General features: G+C 46.3%; 1 protein-coding gene across 3 annotated transcripts in view; it reads right to left on the bottom strand.

Annotated features, from left to right (window-relative positions):
- The window catches only part of CARS1 (cysteinyl-tRNA synthetase 1), a 93,468-nt gene that overhangs the window by 18,056 nt on the left and 55,038 nt on the right, over positions 1-20,374 (bottom strand). For all 3 annotated transcript variants that reach the window (XR_010981746.2, XM_068099190.2, XM_078782886.1), the window contains exons 14-18: positions 15,519-15,616; positions 12,954-13,143; positions 12,587-12,655; positions 4,477-4,558; positions 4,270-4,350 (exon numbers count right to left, since the gene is read on the bottom strand). Coding sequence is in view for 2 of the 3 variants with exons in the window: in XM_068099190.2 (XP_067955291.2) it covers positions 4,270-4,350; positions 4,477-4,558; positions 12,587-12,655; positions 12,954-13,143; positions 15,519-15,616 (520 nt within the window). In the remaining variant the exon portion in view is untranslated. The remainder of the gene's footprint in view (positions 1-4,269; positions 4,351-4,476; positions 4,559-12,586; positions 12,656-12,953; positions 13,144-15,518; positions 15,617-20,374) is intronic.

Below are 20,374 nucleotides of genomic sequence, written 5' to 3'. Positions count from 1 at the left end.
ATTTGCCTTGCCCTGGAATAGACTGTGCCCAATTTTTAACTCTCTAGGCCGAAGGTCAAGCTCAAGGTCACCCAAAACGTGCAATCAGAGGGGTCGAGTTGTCATTTGAAATATATTTCAAACCACTATAACTCTAAAAGTACAAGAGATATGCATACACTTACTGTTACTGACATATAGGAAGTCACATACGACATTTCATTTGGCACCATGACCGTTGACCTTGAGTGACCTTGAAATGTCAAACTCAAGGTCAACAATTGTTTTTTTTACTAATAACTCTGTCAAACATTATCTGATTCCCTTCTAACCAACACCAAAATGTTAATTATTCAATTCCCGAAAAATAGCATGTGGCATAAAATGGTCAACAATGCTTATTTTAAATTATTTTTGGGGTCAAAGGTCAGGGGGCCAAGTTTTCATTGAAAATATATTTCAAACCACTATACAGTCACGTGAAAAAGTAAGTACATCCCATGTAAAGTTTTGACTTTTTCAACATATTTCAACATACAGGTATTTGATCTTCATTTCAACAATATTGATAGATAAAGGTGATACAATATAACAAATATCATGAAACATTTACATTTTGTAGTCCATTGTATAATTTAAATAAACATAAATGCAAATTTTGCATGTGGAAAAAGTAAGTACACCCTTGGCTCTAATAGGTGGTATTGCCCCCTTTGGCAGAAACAACCTCAAGTAGGCGTTTCTTATAACTGTCTACCAGTCTCTGACATCGACTGGGAGAAATTTTTGCCAACTCCTCCATGCAGAATTTTTTCAGCTGTGCGATGTTTGAGGGGTTTCTTGCATGCACAGCTCGTTCCAAATCCCCCCACAACATCTTGAAAGGATTGAGATCCGGGCTTTGACTTGGCCATTCCAGAACCCTCCATTTCTTTCTTTTCAGCCATTCCTTGGTGGATTTACGAGTATGTTTAGGGTCATTGTCATGTTGCAAGGTCCACCTTCGGTTGAGCTTCAACTTTCCGACAGATGGCCTCACATTATCCTCAAGCACCCTCTGGTACAATGAAGAATTCATTGTGGATTCTATGATGGTGAGCTGCCCAGGCCCTGATGCAGCAAAGCTGCCCCAAACCATAATATTTCCACCACCATGCTTTACAGTTGGTATCAGGTTCTTGTGGTCAAATGCTGTCTTTGGGTTTCGCCAAAAATGTCTTCTGGTACTGTGGCCAAATAGCTCTACCTTTGACTCATCTGTCCAGAGCACATTGTTCCAGAAGTGCTGGTCTTTGCCTAGGTGTTCAATGGCAAACTTTAGTCTTGCCCTGATGTTCTTTCTGGACAGCAAAGGTTTCCTCCTGGCACACCTCCCATGCAGATCACATTTGTGCAGCCTCTTTCTAATGGTAGATTCGTGCATTTTGACATCAACAGTGGCAAGAGCTACCTGTAGGTCCCGTGATGACATTCTGGGGTTCTTAGAGACTTCTTTCAGCATCTTGCGGTCTGCTCTCGGGCTGAACTTGCTGGGGCGGCCTGGCCTGAACAAGTTGGCAGTTGTTTGGAATCTTCTCCACTTGTAGATAATCTTCCGGACAGTCGAATGATTGATTTCAAATTGTTTGGAGATCTTTTTAAATCCCTTCCCAGACTTGTAGGCATCTATAACCTTCTTTATGAAGGCCTCAGAGAGCTCTTTTGATCTCGGCATGGTGACGCCACACACTTCAACAACAGAGCAAACCAAACTAAATGTCTGAGGTTTAAATAAGACAGGTTCCTCCAAGGTCCTCTCTAACGATGTTCTAATCATTTGCACCTGAGCTGGTGCACCTGATTCTAATTTTAGGTATTTGAAGTAGTGATAAATGTAGGGGTGTACTTACTTTTTCCACATGCGAAATTTGCATTTATGTTTATTTAAATTATACAATGGACTACAAAATGTAAATGTTTCATGATATTTGTTTTATTACATCATCTTTATCTATCAATATTGTTGAAATGAAGATCAAATAGCTGTATGTTGAAATATGTTGAAAAAGTCAAAATTTTACATGGGGTGTACTTACTTTTTCACGTGACTAACTCTGAAAGGACAAGAGATATGCCTACACTTACTCAGTTACCTTCCATTGTTTAGCATATATACATGTATAGATTTCCCGTCATATTGATCCAAAATGGCCGATAAAAAAAAAGTACATTCCGGCAAGTCCTCGGTGTCTGACCGATTTTTCATCTGTTTGTCTGTTTTGTTTTTTTTGTCACCGGTCTACAGGTCACAATTCTAAACCGATCAACACGAAACTTCACCAAGTTGAAGAGGTCGTCCCAATTGAGAGGCCTATTGATTTTGAGGTCAAAGGTCATCTGGAGGTCAAAATTCTAAAATCGCCATTTTTAATCCGATTGACTTGAAAATTGAACAGCATTTGTATATTGTCATTAAATTGGAAACCAACTATTTATTAGATCAAAAGGTCAACTGAAGGTCAAACTTCCAAAATCATCAATTTTCATCTGATAAATCATCAATTTTCATACAATTGACTTGGAAATTTAACAGCATTTGCATAGTGCCTCACTGAATTAGGAAACAAACTATTTTTGAGGTCAAAAGGTCAAAGGTCAACTCGAGGTCACACTTCTAAAATCATCAACTTTCGTCTGAAAAATCGTCACTTCTCATTTTGCGGATTTTGCAAGTATCGTGCTTTGCATGACGTCTTCTTGTTTGTCTATGTGTTTGTCTGTGAGGGGCATATCTCAAAAGGTTATGGCGCATTCGGACAAAACTTAGACAGGATGGGTGTGTGACAAGGACAAATTCATTTGTTTTTGGTGAAGATACAGATCTGGATTCGAGTATTTAAAAAAAACAAATGATTCTTCACCATTTTTGATATCTCAAAATGTTATGGACAGATGACAAAACTTGGTGGATGTGTTGCGTACATGACAATAACAAGGTAAATTAGACAAGATTTGGTTCAGTTCCGGATCCAGATCCGGTCTTTTAGTGGGATACAAAACAAACTGTTCAGCCTGCTCTCTACTGAGTACCATTCTAGTTACATCATAAAAAGAGCAGTCTGGCCTTGAATGCAACTGTGCAAAACTCTCCCACCCATAGTTTGTATCAGAAAAGTTTTTATTTTATCGCAATTGACATCAAATCTTTCTAATTATGCAAAGGCCTGATCTTGGTCCATTAGTTTGGGTTTGACATGGTCACTCCATCTTGGATGTGCTGCTAATGCTCTCCCAACAAGGGAAGCAGGCCATGCATCTCAGCCAAGAGGTCACGACCATCTCTTTGGATATACCTTGAACCTTTGATACAATCGGGTACCCCACCATGCGTTCCAAAATGTTAATCTACGGCATCCAAGGACACTTACTCTCATGGCTCGCTACCTTCATCCACTCTTTTCATCAGAGGACGTGGGTTTCAATGGGATATTCTCATCTCCTCTACCGGTCAAGGCTGGAGTGTCCCGAATAAGTGCCTTGAGTCAAATCCTGCTCCTCATCTTCACCCCGATGAACAATAAACATGCTCCATATCTTTTAGCTGATGACTCCCAAACACTCTGCCATAACATCCCTCATCCTTCAGACAGGCATGCAGCAGCTTCTTCCCTCTCTATAGACATTGATAGAATCACGAGCTGGTCAAACACTTCAAAAGAAGTCTTTCAACCACAGAAATTCTCACAATCTCACTCTGTTGCTCGGAAAGGAATCTGGCGCACCCTTCCATCCACTGTACTTCCTTTACAAACCTCAAATAAATTCAGCCTGTCAAATTTTTAGGCCTCACCATCAGCCCCAATCTCCCTTGGGTAAACCTCAGATCCTGGTTGGCCTCCAAAGCGAGTCACGTACTGGGTATCCTCCATCGTGTCAAATATTTCCTTGGCAAATATAAACTTTTAACAACCTGAAAGGACTTCATCTGCAGTTCTGTGGAACACTGCTCTACCCTCTGGGCTGGCATCTCTGACTCACACCTTACACAGCTTACCGGGAAAGCAAGGCCTTCAAAATCATTGAAAGCCCACATGATGAAGCTGAGAATTTGGGCCCATCACTTTCACATCACAGATGGGTCCGGTGGTCTCTCGGTCCTCTTCCACATTCATTCTGGTCTTGCACCCTCTGAGGGTTCCTGCTATGTCCCGCCCCAGCTGTATTCAAACTTATTTTATTTTGAGAAAAAGCAGTGAACAGTTCTCTCGACTCACAATCTGCTACATAGCAGCGGTTGAATTCTCAACATACCTTCACGGTCCTCAAGTCGAACACCCAGTTGTGGCAGTCTGTCATCCCGCAGCTTATCACACAGCTCGAGAACTCCTCTTACTGCCATAATACACATTTGATAAAAGTTAAATACCGTATACGGTAAAATAAATTAATAACTCGGGGTAAATGATGCAAACAAGAAGACGGAAAAGCTCATGCACCACTTACACCCAAACAGCATACCTTTCTCTATGCGAGCAATTGCTCGAACCTCCTCCCGGAACTCAGACAGCACTGTCAGGTACGGCATCACCATCGATTCCAACTGTCAATATTAGAGGTGAGGGGACAGCTTGTTCTTGAATGAGTCTCAATTCTGGTTATATATACATATACTATATATATATTATATATATATATATATATATAATATATATATATATTGTTATAGATCGCGGTTAGGATGTTATAGACCGAGCGGTGGTTTAAAACCGCGACCTAACAAAACTCACCCGATTCCACCCGAACGTTGGTTGCATCGCACCCTAACTGCTCAATGAGGGGAAAAGACAAAAGCGACGCAATGCAAGAGGAAAACGGAGACAAAAAAAGGTTCGAAATACTACCACATTTATTCCTACTATTTACACACAAGCAAAAAGACAGATGTCACGTTTATTTACAAGCACAAGACGCAGGTGACACAGTGCAAATTTAGCTTATCTACAGACTTAACTTATATCCCAGGACAGAACAAACAAAGACGACTCACACGGGGAATGTCAGGGATGGCAGAAGGTGGATGGCTGGCGGGAGAGGAAAGGTCCAAGGGGGGGTCTTGCAGCACAACCGGCGCGTTCAGCAGCCGCCGTTCCGTTTCGGCCCTGCTCCGAACCGCCGTTCAGGCCCCCTTTGGCGGTGGGGTGGCGCGGCTGCGGCGGCCTCCGTCCGCTGCGTTCCCAGGACTTGTCTCACTGGTCTGGTCCCTCAACCCTCAACCCTCAACTCTTTCTTGCTTCTCTCACTTCTCACCACCGAATCCTCTCTCTGGCAACCGACTGTGACCAACTCCTTGCAACCAACTCCTCCTCTCTTCACAACCCTTCTTTTTCCGACCAACCCAGAGTGCATCTCTCTTTCTTCTTCTCTCCTGGTCCACTTCCGGTTGCGCCCTTTTATAGCGCCCCCAGCGATCACGCCCCCGGCGCTTTGGACACGCCCATCGGGGCGCTCACCTCGGCCCTGGCTGGTCGCACGACCCTCGGGCTCCGCCCCGGACGACGACGGGCGGGCGCGCCCCTCCCCTCCTCTGACGAGGTGGAGACACGCCTTTCTTCCCTGACTCGAGCCTCGTGGTCAATGGCGGTTATTGGAGGGGAGGTAATATGGGCAATCGAGGCTCGCCAATGACGAGAGGGGGATGTAATATGAGGTCATTGGAGGTTTTGGAGGGGATAGAAAGGGAGATTTTTGGGGATGGGAAGGAAAGGGGGTCTATTCTCTTTCACTGGTGCAATGGAGTATTTCAATTAATGGAAGACACAGCCTTACACTAATACACAGAATAAGAGATAACTATCAACAGGTATATTCTATTACTTGGCTGACGTGTATGCTTGTGGACTATGGGACGCCCTTTTGGTCTTTACACAGCTCCGGAGGCAGGAGGCACAGAATAAACAATAATCACAATAGTACAGCACACAATCCAAAAAATATACAGTCCTCATATCCACAACACTGCACCCTCCTCCTCTTAGGCACGTCCCGGGCCTACAACTTTTATTTAGTGTGACACGTAGGTGTAGTTCCCTCTACTTTTAACCTGACCCTGAGTGCGACAGTTTTAAAACATAAATAAATGTGTCCCGCTGCTCCATTGCACCCTACCTAACAGACTTACGCCCACAGTTAACCGAATTGCGGAATGGTCTTCAAACTAAACACTGACGGTGGGGAGCATTATTTACAATGACTCTGCTTTTATTTACAAAACTAACCCAGGACCTGTAATTGTTCTTTCTGGGGGGGAGACAGTCTGCTCTGCATCAATGCACCATGAAAGCACCTATAACGCACCAACACACCCTCAAGCACCAATCAGTGCAGTCACCACTGTTCATCAATAAAATAAATTCAACAACCCCTAACCCTGCAGGTGTCTCTTGCTCTTCGGCTCCCTCTGCTGGTGATTATTATTTGTCTTCCAGATGTTGTCATTTTCATTTTGCTTTGCTTACTGGCGGCCTATTTTCAATAAAGTGTGCCCAATGTGTCCTTCTTATTTATTTTATTTATGGCCCACAGGGCCGACTAGTGTGGTTCACCTGTGGGGCATCGGTGCCCTGTGGCCAAGGTCCGCCAGCAAGATTTCGGGCCCTCATGGCCGGTTCCAGCAGAGGGGCCATGCCCCAACCCATGGGGTCCATAGGTGGTGCTCGGCCACAGACATGTGGTCCATAATGTGGTGCATCGATGCAGACAGCTGGTTCTGGGAATTTCGGGCGCACAATGGCCGACCCACGCACGCTCCCCTCGGCGCCCAACGGCGCACAGGTCATGTGGGAGACAAAAGAAAGACAATTGAGCGAGGGGTAAGGTCACAAGGGTACACGTCAATAAGGCAATGCAAGGCAAAATGCGTACGGAGGGCGAAGTGAGAAAGCTCGTCCCTACCGTACGTCACCCCCCTGTCACCTAGCCTACCCTTGCCCTTACCCCATATGTACAAAATCTACACATTACCAATTCGTCACTACTGTCACGTCTTCCCCATATTTCCCCTATACCAAATTCGTCACCACAATCCCTCTACTTCAAAAATTTGCCATCATCAATTCATCATCAATCCTCATAAGGAGGAAGAGATGGAATTACGCACAATGTCACACCCACGTCATGATGCGTCTCACATTCCAAACATTTGCACAGTAAAAATAATTAACCATGGCATGGTGTGGAGTACCTGTCACCTCAGGTGAGTGGATGCAGATGGTGCGAGGAGATCCTTCATCCTAACTATCCTCTAAATGACTTTAACACACTTTACACTACCCGGGGTCTTTCCCTGCCAATCCATTGGCCAACTTACACTATGGGTTCTAATAACCAATTCCCATTGGCCAAACTGTGGTGCTCCTCAATTTGGGGTCTCACTCCCCCGATTCATCTCCCGGTGCCCTCGCACAATTTCTGGGCTGTGGCGTGTACCTCTCCCAGTGGGTCTACCCACCTGCACACCTCCACCACTGCAGTTGCCTCCGAGCTTACCTGCTCCTCACCCTAACCTAACTACCTGGGGAAGGCCCTCTGGCGCTCTCCCCACTCGGTGCCCTCTCTGGCACTGGGCTACCCGGGTCCGTCCTCCGGATCCTCGGGCCCCATCCACAACTCTACCGGCTCCCAGAGCCCACCTGCGGCCTCACCTGGCCGACATCCTCACAGTGGTGGAGTGCCCAACCAACTACACACACTAACAGGCTACACGCCCAGCCATTTCCACAACACTAATGCACCCATTCACAACACCATTCTGCAACCGCACCACAGATGCCAATATCCAACCACAATTTACCTATACCCTCTACCTAACACTTACACTACCCGCCCCGGGTACTCGTGAAAGGGGTCCACTCTTCCCCCATCCACACCTTCGCACCATGCACACCACTCCGTACCACTTACTCCAACTCTCTCCACACACCTGTACCTGCACACCTGTGCTCTCACACCTGGTGCCACCTGCACCCTTCTCTCCCCAAGCGCATTCGCGCTGATCCACAACACTCATTACTCACACACTGCTCCACACACCTGTTCAGTTGCACACCTGTGCAATCACACCTGTTCCATTCTCACCTGTCCAATCCTCACACACACGGCATCATCTCAGCTAACTACTCCCCTCTGAAACTTGCGCTTCCCAGTCGTCCCTTTAAACTATTGCGCTCCCACGTCATTATAATCCACACTAATCTACCTGCGTCCCCACTACAGGTATCAGTCACTAACTAACCTTAACGTCACCTAATGTCATCTTCTAGGGCCCTATCAATATAACCTAACCCACCCGGGCTAGTTTTCACTGCCATACACCCCATAAGCTATAGCTCCTTTGCCCCCACCTGTGAGGGATGGTGGATTTGCCATCCCACCACATCGGGGGTCTCTCACTACCAATTTCGCTCGTCCAAATCCAACAATTCAAAAATTTTCCATTTACTGCCAATTCTATTCACTTTTCTAATTTTCGTTTTAAATCACTATCACTATCACCATCACCCGTCTACTTATTACATCCTCTCGGTGCGCCAATTCACATCTACAGCCCGGCTTCGTACAGCCGAGCACTGAACGCGGATTCTTTTGTGCTGGCGGCTGGATGCGTCCCGCATTCGGGGCAGGGACGGAGGCTTACCCGGGCCGAGATCCCATGCACCACCTCGGCGTGAAGCCATCCAATGTCCCGATCTCGACCTGCCGGCACGTCTCAATAGAAAGTGGTCGCCATGACGACCCTTCCTATCGGGCTGCCCGCTCCGCCTAGTGGAGCCCGGACGCGGCCGCTCCACGCGAGGCCCAGCGTGGATCGCGCACGGCGGTCCTTTCGAACCCGCCGTGGCTCGGATCTCCGCTGGTTCTCGCGGCACGCGAAGCCCGGCACGCACCGAGGGCCCGATTCGGCTAAAAGTCGACCTAACCTTTAACCCGGTTATCGTCGACGCCTCACCTGCAGGCTTACATGCATACGCTACCCCTTTCGTGCTCATACATGCAGCCGTTCCCATTCTCCTCGTACCTTTCCTTACACACCTCGGTACACTCATTCCGCTCACCGACTTGGTCACACACCTGACCACCGAACACCTTGGCACACATTCGTCGCTCGCACACCTCACCAATACACCTCTTCGCGCCCCTGTCTCGGTCACCTCCTTTGTGACAATCACAGGTGTGCTCTCACCCGCACACCCAACCACGTGTCTCACTACCAATTCCAGCGTGCATTCCCACTCACGCTCTACCATTCCAGGTGTGCATCCTTCTATTCCAGGTGTACATCCTCGCTCACCTGCCACAACCAACTCACGCTCCGTTTCACTCTCACTACTCTCACCTCCACTCTCGGTCGCGCACTCACCCTTACTCTTGACAGCATGCGCTTTCCCCATGCACCCGTCCGTTACACACCTTTCTCGCGCATCCTCCCGCGCACACTTCTTCGTTACTTCCTCCGTAACACTCACCACAGGCATGCATTCTCCCTTACTCTTGACAGCATGCGCTTTCCCCATGCACCCGTCCGTTACACACCTTTCTCGCGCATCCTCCCGCGCACACTTCTTCGTTACTTCCTCCGTAACACTCACCACAGGCATGCATTCTCCCTTACTCTTGACAGCATGCGCTTTCCCCATGCACCCGTCCGTTACACACCTTTCTCGCGCATCCTCCCGCGCACACTTTTTCATTACTTCCTCCGTAACACTCACCACACCGCGCTTCCCTGTGCTCCCTCGCACACGCGCTTCGACCAACTCACTCTTGACGGCACACTCACTCCTCGGCGTGCACTTTTTCCTCACACACCCCATGGTCGGACATTCTCGCACACCTCTTTTTTTGCACACCTGTCCTGTCACACACCTCACCAACGGCCTTTCACGAACACCCGGATCCAAACCAATCCCCAAGCCGACTGAATCTCCTCTCACATCATGTACATTGCCACTCACCTCCGTACCTCGTCGCACCTCCTCTGCCACCTGCAAACTTTTTATTTGGTTAGTGAGCATCTCATCATGATTTGAACACAGACTTTGTACATTATCCATTTCTCCCTGCAATTCCCGGGCTACCTCCGTCATCTCTTCAATTTCAATGCCCACTTCCGCTTTTTCTGTACTCACCTCGACGACCGTTGACTTTAATAAAATTCCCTCTACCTCATCGGTCGCCGGCTTTTCCAAGCCCCGGGTCGCGATTTCTACCCCCGTCATTGTACCCGTGCTTTCCTCCGTTTCGCTCAACCAGCGCTTTTCGACTCGCGTTACCTCCTCGTGCACCCCTGGGACCCTTTCGCCCAACTTGCGGTCTCTGTCCCTCTGCTCCCCTTCCTCCCTATCGGCCCTCATTCCGTTCGTTATTTCTTCAATTTGGTTTCCCAATTTGTTCGTTATTGCTTCCTTTTGGTTTCCCAATTTGTTTAACAATCGCTCACTGTCAGCTTCCATTTGGTTTAACAATCGCTCACTGTCAGCTTCCATTTGGTTTAACAATCGCTCCCTGTTCCTGTCCAAAAGGGCCTCCATTTCAGCCATAATTAATTGCATGTCTTCCACCGTTGGTACAAAGGGCGCGGCAAAATTTGGTGCCGCTACACCCACATGCGTGAGGACGCCATTTTGTGCACCTGATACACCCTCAACCACACCACCTTTACTCTCCTCCACCATTTTTTTTCCTAAGTCCTGGGTCGATTCTACCCCGTCTATCTCTCCCAACGGCATCCCGTCGCCTTGAACAGCCATGGCGCGATTTCAAAATTCGGGTTTTGCTTAAAAAAAAAACAAATTTCGGCAGCTCGTAATTTTGACCAAAATTTTTTTTCTAGATGTTTTAAAAATTTGGTTCGGGCCCCGAATCTCACTCCCAGACACCAATTGTTATAGATCGCGGTTAGGATGTTATAGACCGAGCGGTGGTTTAAAACCGCGACCTAACAAAACTCACCCGATTCCACCCGAACGTTGGTTGCATCGCACCCTAGCTGCTCAATGAGGGGAAAAGACAAAAGCGACGCAATGCAAGAGGAAAACGGAGACAAAAAAAGGTTCGAAATACTACTACATTTATTCCTACTATTTACACACAAGCAAAAAGACAGATGTCACGTTTATTTACAAGCACAAGACGCAGGTGACACAGTGCAAATTTAGCTTATCTACAGACTTAACTTATATCCCAGGACAGAACAAACAAAGACGACTCACACGGGGAATGCCAGGGATGGCAGAAGGTGGATGGCTGGCGGGAGAGGAAAGGTCCAAGGGGGGGTCTTGCAGCACAACCGGCGCGTTCAGCAGCCGCCGTTCCGTTTCGGCCCTGCTCCGAACCGCCGTTCAGGCCCCCTTTGGCGGTGGGGTGGCGCGGCTGCGGCGGCCTCCGTCCGCTGCGTTCCCAGGACTTGTCTCACTGGTCTGGTCCCTCAACCCTCAACCCTCAACTCTTTCTTGCTTCTCTCACTTCTCACCACCGAATCCTCTCTCTGGCAACCGACTGTGACCAACTCCTTGCAACCAACTCCTCCTCTCTTCACAACCCTTCTTTTTCCGACCAACCCAGAGTGCATCTCTCTTTATTCTTCTCTCCTGGTCCACTTCCGGTTGCGCCCTTTTATAGCGCCCCCAGCGATCACGCCCCCGGCGCTTTGGACACGCCCATCGGGGCGCTCACCTCGGCCCTGGCTGGTCGCACGACCCTCGGGCTCCGCCCCGGACGACGACGGGCGGGCCCCTCCCCTCCTCTGACGAGGTGGAGACACGCCTTTCTTCCCTGACTCGAGCCTCGTGGTCAATGGCGGTTATTGGAGGGGAGGTAATATGGGCAATCGAGGCTCGCCAATGACGAGAGGGGGATGTAATATGAGGTCATTGGAGGTTTTGGAGGGGATAGAAAGGGAGATTTTTGGGGATGGGAAGGAAAGGGGGTCTATTCTCTTTCACTGGTGCAATGGAGTATTTCAATTAATGGAAGACACAGCCTTACACTAATACACAGAATAAGAGATAACTATCAACAGGTATATTCTATTACTTGGCTGACGTGTATGCTTGTGGACTATGGGACGCCCTTTTGGTCTTTACACAGCTCCGGAGGCAGGAGGCACAGAATAAACAATAATCACAATAGTACAGCACACAATCCAAAAAATATACAGTCCTCATATCCACAACAATATATATATAATCACACAGCTCATAAACTCGAGAAAAAATTTGCCGTTTAGGCCTTACAACGTGTTGCTACACGGCCTGCACCACATGCCAATTCAATATAAAATTTCCAAATCGATGTTAGAATCAAGCCATTTAGGCCGCTACTGCAGCAAAACGTAATATTCTCTCTATAGATAGTTGTGACCACATTGCCGGAGGCCTTTCCTGAACACGCAACACCCACTCTCAATCAGACTGCTTCCACAAAGACGACTTTCAATGCATGAGCTCATCCCATTTCTCCTGCTCATATTCCAGAACTTAGAACTTAACGCTACATATTTTCCAAGTAGTCAAAAATAGATCAGCGAGGCACATCTTGTGTGAATGCAATGGCAGGGGTTCGTCAAACTTACGTCGGTGATCTGTGTCGACGCCCCGATGGGAAAACCGATGGGATCGTCACCCTCAATGGCACCAAATATCTTTGGGAAACACAACATTACATTATTGATACTTGCCCGATGAACAAAGACACAAGTTCTCCCAAAACCATCATCATTGAACGATGTCTGAAGCAACGTCCAAAGTTCCTGTTAGATCAACGTCAAGGTATTTACACTGTGACATGGACCACATGACAGGGGACAAACCTTCAAATTCAAACCACCCAAACACAAATCAATACAAGAAAATGTTAAAAAAACAGAAATACTGTTAAAGGCCGTAAAAGAGGCATTTCTCTGAGAGATCAAAACAAAAGATGTCTGAAAGACGAGGCACCTTGAGCATGTCGGTGAGGTAGACAGCAACATTTTTCAGCAAACACTTGTTGACCAGTCTTTTGACAGACTTGGTGGTTGCCATGTACGAGTTGCAATGCCCGACTAAAGCACGCATCTCCTCCAGAGCCGTCCGTGTGTCCAGGTTGTCACAAAGTGCCGCGTGCACGGTGTCCTTCATCTCCTGGAAACTGTGCGCACGTCACATGGCCTATTCCAGAAATCAGAGCACGGCTAGCACCACATCAGTCATCATATATGTTCCCCAGGTGTTTTTTTTCCCTTTGTGTTTTTTCATCTTTGATTTATGTTACATTATTGGAGGTTCAAAACAGTTGACATTTGATTGAAATCAATTCAAAAGTGATCAGGTGGGAATTGCTAATGCTGTAGGAAATACACTGCTCAAAAACGTTATTATCCACATGCTTTTTGAAAAAAATGTGGGATATTGTAATCGGCTCCGTCTGTCTGTCTGTCGATCCATCACCATTTCTCCTCCTAAACAGTTGAGCAGAAATTCATCAAACTTGGTAGTTATGATCACATGGCAAGAAGGGGCAAGGAGCAGTATCATTATGACCCCGCCCACTGGGACGGAATCATAATGTCAAATAGCAAAAAATGTAATTACGGACACATTTTAAACACTAGAACGGCACTCAGTAGAGAGAATACCTCCGCCTGGTTGGCCATATCACCCAATGGAGAATAATCACTTTAAAAATTCTACTACCTGGATCCGGATCCAGATCTTCACCAAAATTGAATCGATTCTTCCTTGTCAGACACCCAATCTGTCCAACAAGTTTCGTCCAAATCCATCCATAACTTTTTGAGATATCTGCTATATATCGTTTTTGGCCCTATCTCCCAATGGTGAAGAATCACTTCAAAAATTGTACTAGCCGGATCCGAATCCGGATCTTCACCAAAATCTAATAATTTCGTCCTTGTGACATACACTACATCTCTGCCAAATTTCGTCCGAATCCATCCACAACTTTTTGAGATATCTTGTTCACAAACAAACGGACAGACAAATAGACAGGGGTGAAAACATAACCTCCATCCACCTTTGGTGGCAGAGGTAATCATCAAACTAAAATACGCAACTTGGCGTCTGTCTGTCTGTCTGTCTGTCTGTGTGTGTCTGTCTGATGATTTTTTGATCGCGATACAATCTGTCATTACTTATCCAATCTCAACCAAACTTGACAGGATGACTAAAGGTTAGATAATGAAAGTTGTAGCACATTCATTTGCCCCCCTCCCCGAGCGGGTTTTCCCTGCCATTGCCGTCAATGGAGTTGCGTGTTGAGGTGTATATCCATGTTAAATTAGCTTTATCGTGGTGTTTTTCCAAGGCCGCTTCTAATAGCAAAACTCAAGATAATAGCATAATATTGAATGTTATTACAAAACAATATTAATACCAATAATATCCCACCTCCCAAAGGGGGTTTTCCTCCTTGAACAAACATCGAATCAACGTTTCTAAATAGCTTATCATGGCGTTTTCGTGGGAGCAACGGCTCCTTCCGGAAGTAACATTTTATAAATCACAAACACGCATAATTAGCTTTTTAAACAATCGCTGATGCTCTTTATAACACGAAATGAAGAAATTTGGAGGAATCCTGACATCCGTTAGGTAAGTTTTACGAACAGAACTGAGCGAAGATCTACGGTACTCTATGTACCCCACAAGGGTTGGGTTAATAACATGACCCTTCCTGCCGCTACCGTGGTGTTTTTTGTAGCAAACTTTTGAAACGCGCTCCTGCTGTTTAACACGGCACTGAAAGGGAGGAAGACCGGGGTGTGCTCATTTACTAAGCAGCCAGCTAGCGCTTGCCAAGCCAGCCGTTCCTTAGCGGTTTTGAATGTAGTGCTTGCTCAAATGCTTAAAACACTTGGCGATCTCTCCACAAGAAACTTGGTAAATGAACACACACCCAATGTTCTTGAGACCCAACCATAGAACGACTGTAATCTATATACCCCAAAGAGGAATGACCGTTCCTGCTGCTCCTGTAGTGAGCGGGTGTATTTGTTATAAAGATGAAACTTTGTAGATGCAATCAACATTGGGGGATGCATAAAAAATGCAACGATTTCTTGGACTTAACCCTGGCTTACGCTCCAGTAGGTGGGGACTTGGGGTTACAGGGGTCAAAACAGGGAAAAAAAGTTCACTCAAGATTTGATGTTGGGTCATTCCTGGTGGAACGTTTTGCCATCTTTGAACTTTACTTTAGGTGGGAAGTGTCAGGAATTTACGATGGTGTGCCATCCACTTCACTCTGGATGAGTTTGCAATTGGATGCACAAACAGCTTCATCGACCACCGACAAAGTAATAAACCGAAGGCCTTCGTTAAAAGTCAATTTTGCTAACTGCCAAAGCAAAAAAAACAAAACATTTTCTCTTTAAAGTTTCCAGGTTTTGCTATTACGGTATTTTTTCCAAATTGGTCTTTACAAGCCAAAGATTTATCCAATCAGCACTTCCTGAACGTTCAATAATATTTGGGTACAAGTGTGCGTGCGGTGCAGACACAAACCACCGATTCATTTTCAGCTCGGGAGAATCCCACTTCTCCAGTTGGCTTGGCAAGTCCACGGAGGAACGAAGAATGTCTTTGACATTAAGGAAGAATTCCTGCCGGAAAGGAACACCAGGTTTGAGCCAAGTATTAACATGCTGTTTAACACTGACTTCATTGCATCACAGCTTGTTCGTGGTACGACTGCAGTAGTATCATACCTTGTTTTTATCCACCAATCAACCCAGGTTGAAAACCCCGATACCGCATTCCCATGTAATTTAGACATCGCTGTTTGGGCTAACAAAGTGAGCTCCTCCACATTTTATCCCGACTCTTCCTGAAAGCGTGCAGACGTGCTGATGCAGTGAAGGGCGGCCAAAGAGGTGATGAGTGGGCGTATAGATTTAGACTCAAACCAAAAGGAAAGATACCTTTGTTAGCCTATGGTAATAATAATTTTTCTTTAACAACTTATAAAAGCACAGAGGAAGAAGAAGAGAACAGAGTGGTTACTTAGGATTAAGAATACAAGATGTGAATTGATCACGAGGAGACGATACACATTCAAGGTCTGAAATCGCTCATAGAGACAAAGCATCTCTAAGGCCAAGCAGTGCACCTCAGACCATAGCCTCAATTAGTGAACCGATTGGGTTTTCCATCCTGTTTGTTTTCACTTGGGCCTTGTTGAGAAAGACTTGCCGACATTCATTAGAAGCACCCGCTGAATGGAAACGTGAGTTTTTCAATCAGATTCAGATACAAGACAATACGTGGGCCGAGAGAAACCCGGGTCCGGTCAGCATGGCTTTAAACCAGGGTTGGATGGTACACGGAAAAATTGTAAGAAACTGATGGGTGAGGAGAGGAAATGGAGAAGGAGATGGAAGGGAAGAGGATAGTTGGGAGGCTTGTCGGTTTTAGATATGTAGTAAAAACATAGCCTCCTTCAATTGCAATTCAACCCAATTTAAAGCATAAGAACAGAAATCTGCAAATACGTGACTTTTGAAATGACGTAATCCTCCCCAAAATGCTCAGTGCACAGAACCCCCAGGTGGCTGGGGAGTTTGAGGGGAAATAAAATATATTGTGTGTCCAGGATAAGGATTGTTACCTGAAATGTCTGATCACCAAGCTCTTAAAACAAGTCGAAAACACTTGGAAAAATAACCAAGAAAAATGGCTGTGCCTCTGCGTAACGTTGCGCTGCCAGGCGCAAAGTCGGTGCAAAGCCCAAGTGGACGGGCGTGTGCTACCCAAGCCCCTGACGGATCGCTACCAATGAATGGACTGTGCATCTGGATTAAATGCTTCCGAACACTGATGGGAAGGACATATCTGGGGTACGTTTCTGCATGTACAGGGTAAGTTTAAAATGATATTTACTATGAATCATGTTGGGAGGGGACGTGAGAGTGAGCTACGGGAGCTGTGAGGCCTGTTATAAATACATTGTTCGTTTGGTTCTGGGGCCACCAAATAAGCTTTACTAGATTTTTGCACATATTGGTAAAGGTGAAACATTGGTGTGTGTGTGTGTGTGTGTGCGTGTGTGTGTGTGTGTTCATGTTCACGATCAGTTGATTTATTGTGCTTTGGGTGCTTTAATGGCCAAATAATATGGATCAAACCTTGGATATGTCAATACATTGGACACTGTCGCAGGAGCGATATTCTAAAATACGGTACAGGTTATAGGCAACACAGACCTGGATGAATTACCAAATACAGCACAGTTCAGAAGCGAGACAAACCTTCCAACCATTTTATATCCAGATTTCATGAATTATCTTACATTTACAAAAAGTATTTACACCCTGGAAGATGTGACGTCATGAAAAAGTTTGGATCCCGACAACTAGGTGAAGTCTGGGTGGATTAGTGATGTGGCTGTTCTTGTGAAGAACGGCTAGCACATTGTACGAGCAAAGGTAGGCCTATAATACGACAATGACACGGACTCGTGTTGGCAGAGCAGATAAGCACGATGTTAAATACTGCATATTAACATCAGCCTTATCTGCACCGACATCTCATTCAATACTCTCGGATGTTTATCCGGCCCAAAAGCTTTATCTTCTTTGGTCAATTCCAAGAAAGAAACCAACTAAACAAATAATGCTTGCACACTGGATACCCAGCTTAACGCCCATCCGTGGGGCCAGACTAGACAGCTTAGAGGGGAGTGTACATACCATGTGTGTGTGGTGCATGTGTGTGCGTGTGGGTGTGAATTTTTTGTTTATTATGGTAAAATATACGGATTTCATTTATCACTTATTTTGGGGACTCAAATTATTAGTGTCTTGTTGAAAGTTACATTTGGGCAAATATTTATATATTGTACATCAGTCAAACAGGGGCATTGCTGGATATGGTGCATCATGAAGGGTGTTGGTAAAGGGGTCGAGGCTGTGGTTTTATCTGCTGTTTGGAAGCAATATTTGTTACATTGCAGAAAAAACAAAGAAGGTCATTTCCTGTGAATGATAAAAATTGATATGGGAATTATTTTTTATTATGCCTTATTATCTTGACAAGTAAAGTACCCGCCCTATGGGCAATGTTGTTCTAAGCATGCAACACATTCTTCTGACACATACCTTTATTTGGGTGGTGTATAGGAAACTAATAGCTCCCTCAATCGCTCCAGAAAAAAAAAACCCGGTTTACATGCATGAATCAAAAACATGCATCCTGGCTCTAAATTGAAAACACCTCACGACAATGGAAAATGTGGGGCCAGCAATACAACAACAACACAGCAACATGCATTTTAAGGCCATTTTCCCTGCAAGAGCAGGGGTTAGCCTTGCAGTCCCCATGACAATCTTCTCCATTTTGCCCTATTTTCTGCATCTCTCCTTGTTAACCCCCTTGCCCGCATTTCTTCTTCCACCATCTTTAGCCAAGTCTTTCTCAGTCTTCCCCGTCCTCTACTTCCTTCTACATTCATTTCCATCACTCTTCTCAACCAGTCACTTTCATCCTTCCTCAACACATGACCAAACCATCTCAACCTGTTCCTCTTCACAGCATCAATCACAGGCTCTATTCCCATCATCTTTCGCAATTCATCATTTGCTTCCTCTCTCTCAACGATACTCCGCACATCCACCGAACCATTCGCATTTCCACCCTTTCCAGCCTTCGTTGCTGCTCTACGTTCATTACCCATGTCTCGCTCCCATAAATCACAACACTTCTCACACATGCAGCATACACCTTTCCCTTCAGCTTCAACGACACTCCCCTCCTCATCAGCATGCCACTCAGTTCCCGAAACCTCTTCCATGCACATCTCACTCTAGCAACCATTGCCGAGTCTGATCCACCTTCTCCATTCAGCATGTCTCCGAGGTAGCAAAATGTTTTCACACCTTCCAGCTTCACGCCGTCTCCAAGATCCAACTCAACATTTCCTCCATCTGCAGCTCCCTCTGTGCACACCTTACATTTGAATGTAGCTGCCACACTGGTTAATGACCCTCTCAGACCACTACATTTTTGATGAACCCACTCAGCACACATTGTACACTGAATGGAGTTCACTCCGACACCCTTCCTGCACACAGCACAGGGCCACTTCCCAGTTCTTTCCACCTCACCACATACTTTACCACTTGCCATCACCTTCGTCTTTCCTATATTCACCTTCAGACCTTTTGTCTCCATACATTCCTTCCACTTGTTCATCTTTTCCTTCAGTCCATCCATACTTTCCGCAATCAACACCAGATCATCTGCATACAACAACTCCCACGGTAAACCCTCCTTTACGGTCTGAGCCAGCACCTCCATCACAGCTACAAATAGTAGTGGACTTAGTACCGACCCCTGATGCACTCCCACCTTCACCTCAAACTCACCACTGTTCCCGTCCTTCGTCCTTACAGCTGTGCACGCTCTTTTGTACATTGCCATCACTACTCTGATCAACCATTCCTCCACGTCTAACTCCCTCAATGCCCATGTCAATACTTCACGTGGAACCCTATCGAATGCTTTCTCCAGATCAACAAACCCAAGAAACAACTTCTTCCTCTTCTCCATGTACTTCTCCTGCAACTGCCTCACAATAAAAAACACGTCTGTCGTTCCTCTTCCTGGCATAAATCCAAACTGCATTTCGTCGATCTTCACCTTCTTCCTTATCCTCCTCTCGAACACCCTTTCCAATACCTTCATTCCATGCTCCAATAACTTTATAGCTCGGTACGAGCCACACTCCAGAGGGTCACCTTTCCCCTTGTATAGAGGGACGAGGGTACTCAGTTCCCAATCCACTGGAATGCGACCTTCTTTCACCACCAGATTACAGATCTCTGCCATTCTCTTCACACCCCAACTTCCTGCTGCCTTCAACATATCTCCCACAACTCCCGTCGGCCCTCCCGCTTTTCTACTCTTCATTGCTTTTATCGCTTGTTGGGCCCGCCCGCAATTCCCTTCTACGCTTGTCCCGCCACAAAGCCCTGGTGTTGGGCTAGCGGCTAGGGTGCCGGCTTACGATCCTAGGATCCTGGGTTCGAATCCCGGTCGATCGCTGAATTAACGCCAGGGGGGTTGACTCAGCCTGTCATCCTTTCGAGGTCGGCTAATTGAGTACCAGTTCACTGGTAATTCCCTGTTTGTCGTTAAAGGCGGCAAAAAGGGTTGGCGTCAGGAAGGGCATCCGGCCGCAAAACATTGCTTCAAAAAGGGGACCAAAAAACAACAACAACCACGGTGCCCGAAAAAGGCCAACCCCTGCTTTGCGGGGAAAAATGGCCTCTAAAGGTGGTTTTATTGCTTTTATCGCTTGTCCCTGGCTAGGACAGTCCCTGGTGTTGGGCTAGCGGCTAGGCTGCCGGCTTAGGATCCTAGGA

This window comes from Myxine glutinosa, chromosome 8, assembly GCF_964187855.1.
Source record: "Myxine glutinosa chromosome 8, kmMyxGlut1.1, whole genome shotgun sequence".
Lineage (NCBI taxonomy): Eukaryota > Metazoa > Chordata > Myxini > Myxiniformes > Myxinidae > Myxine > Myxine glutinosa.
This window is presented reverse-complemented; position numbering and strand designations above follow the sequence as displayed.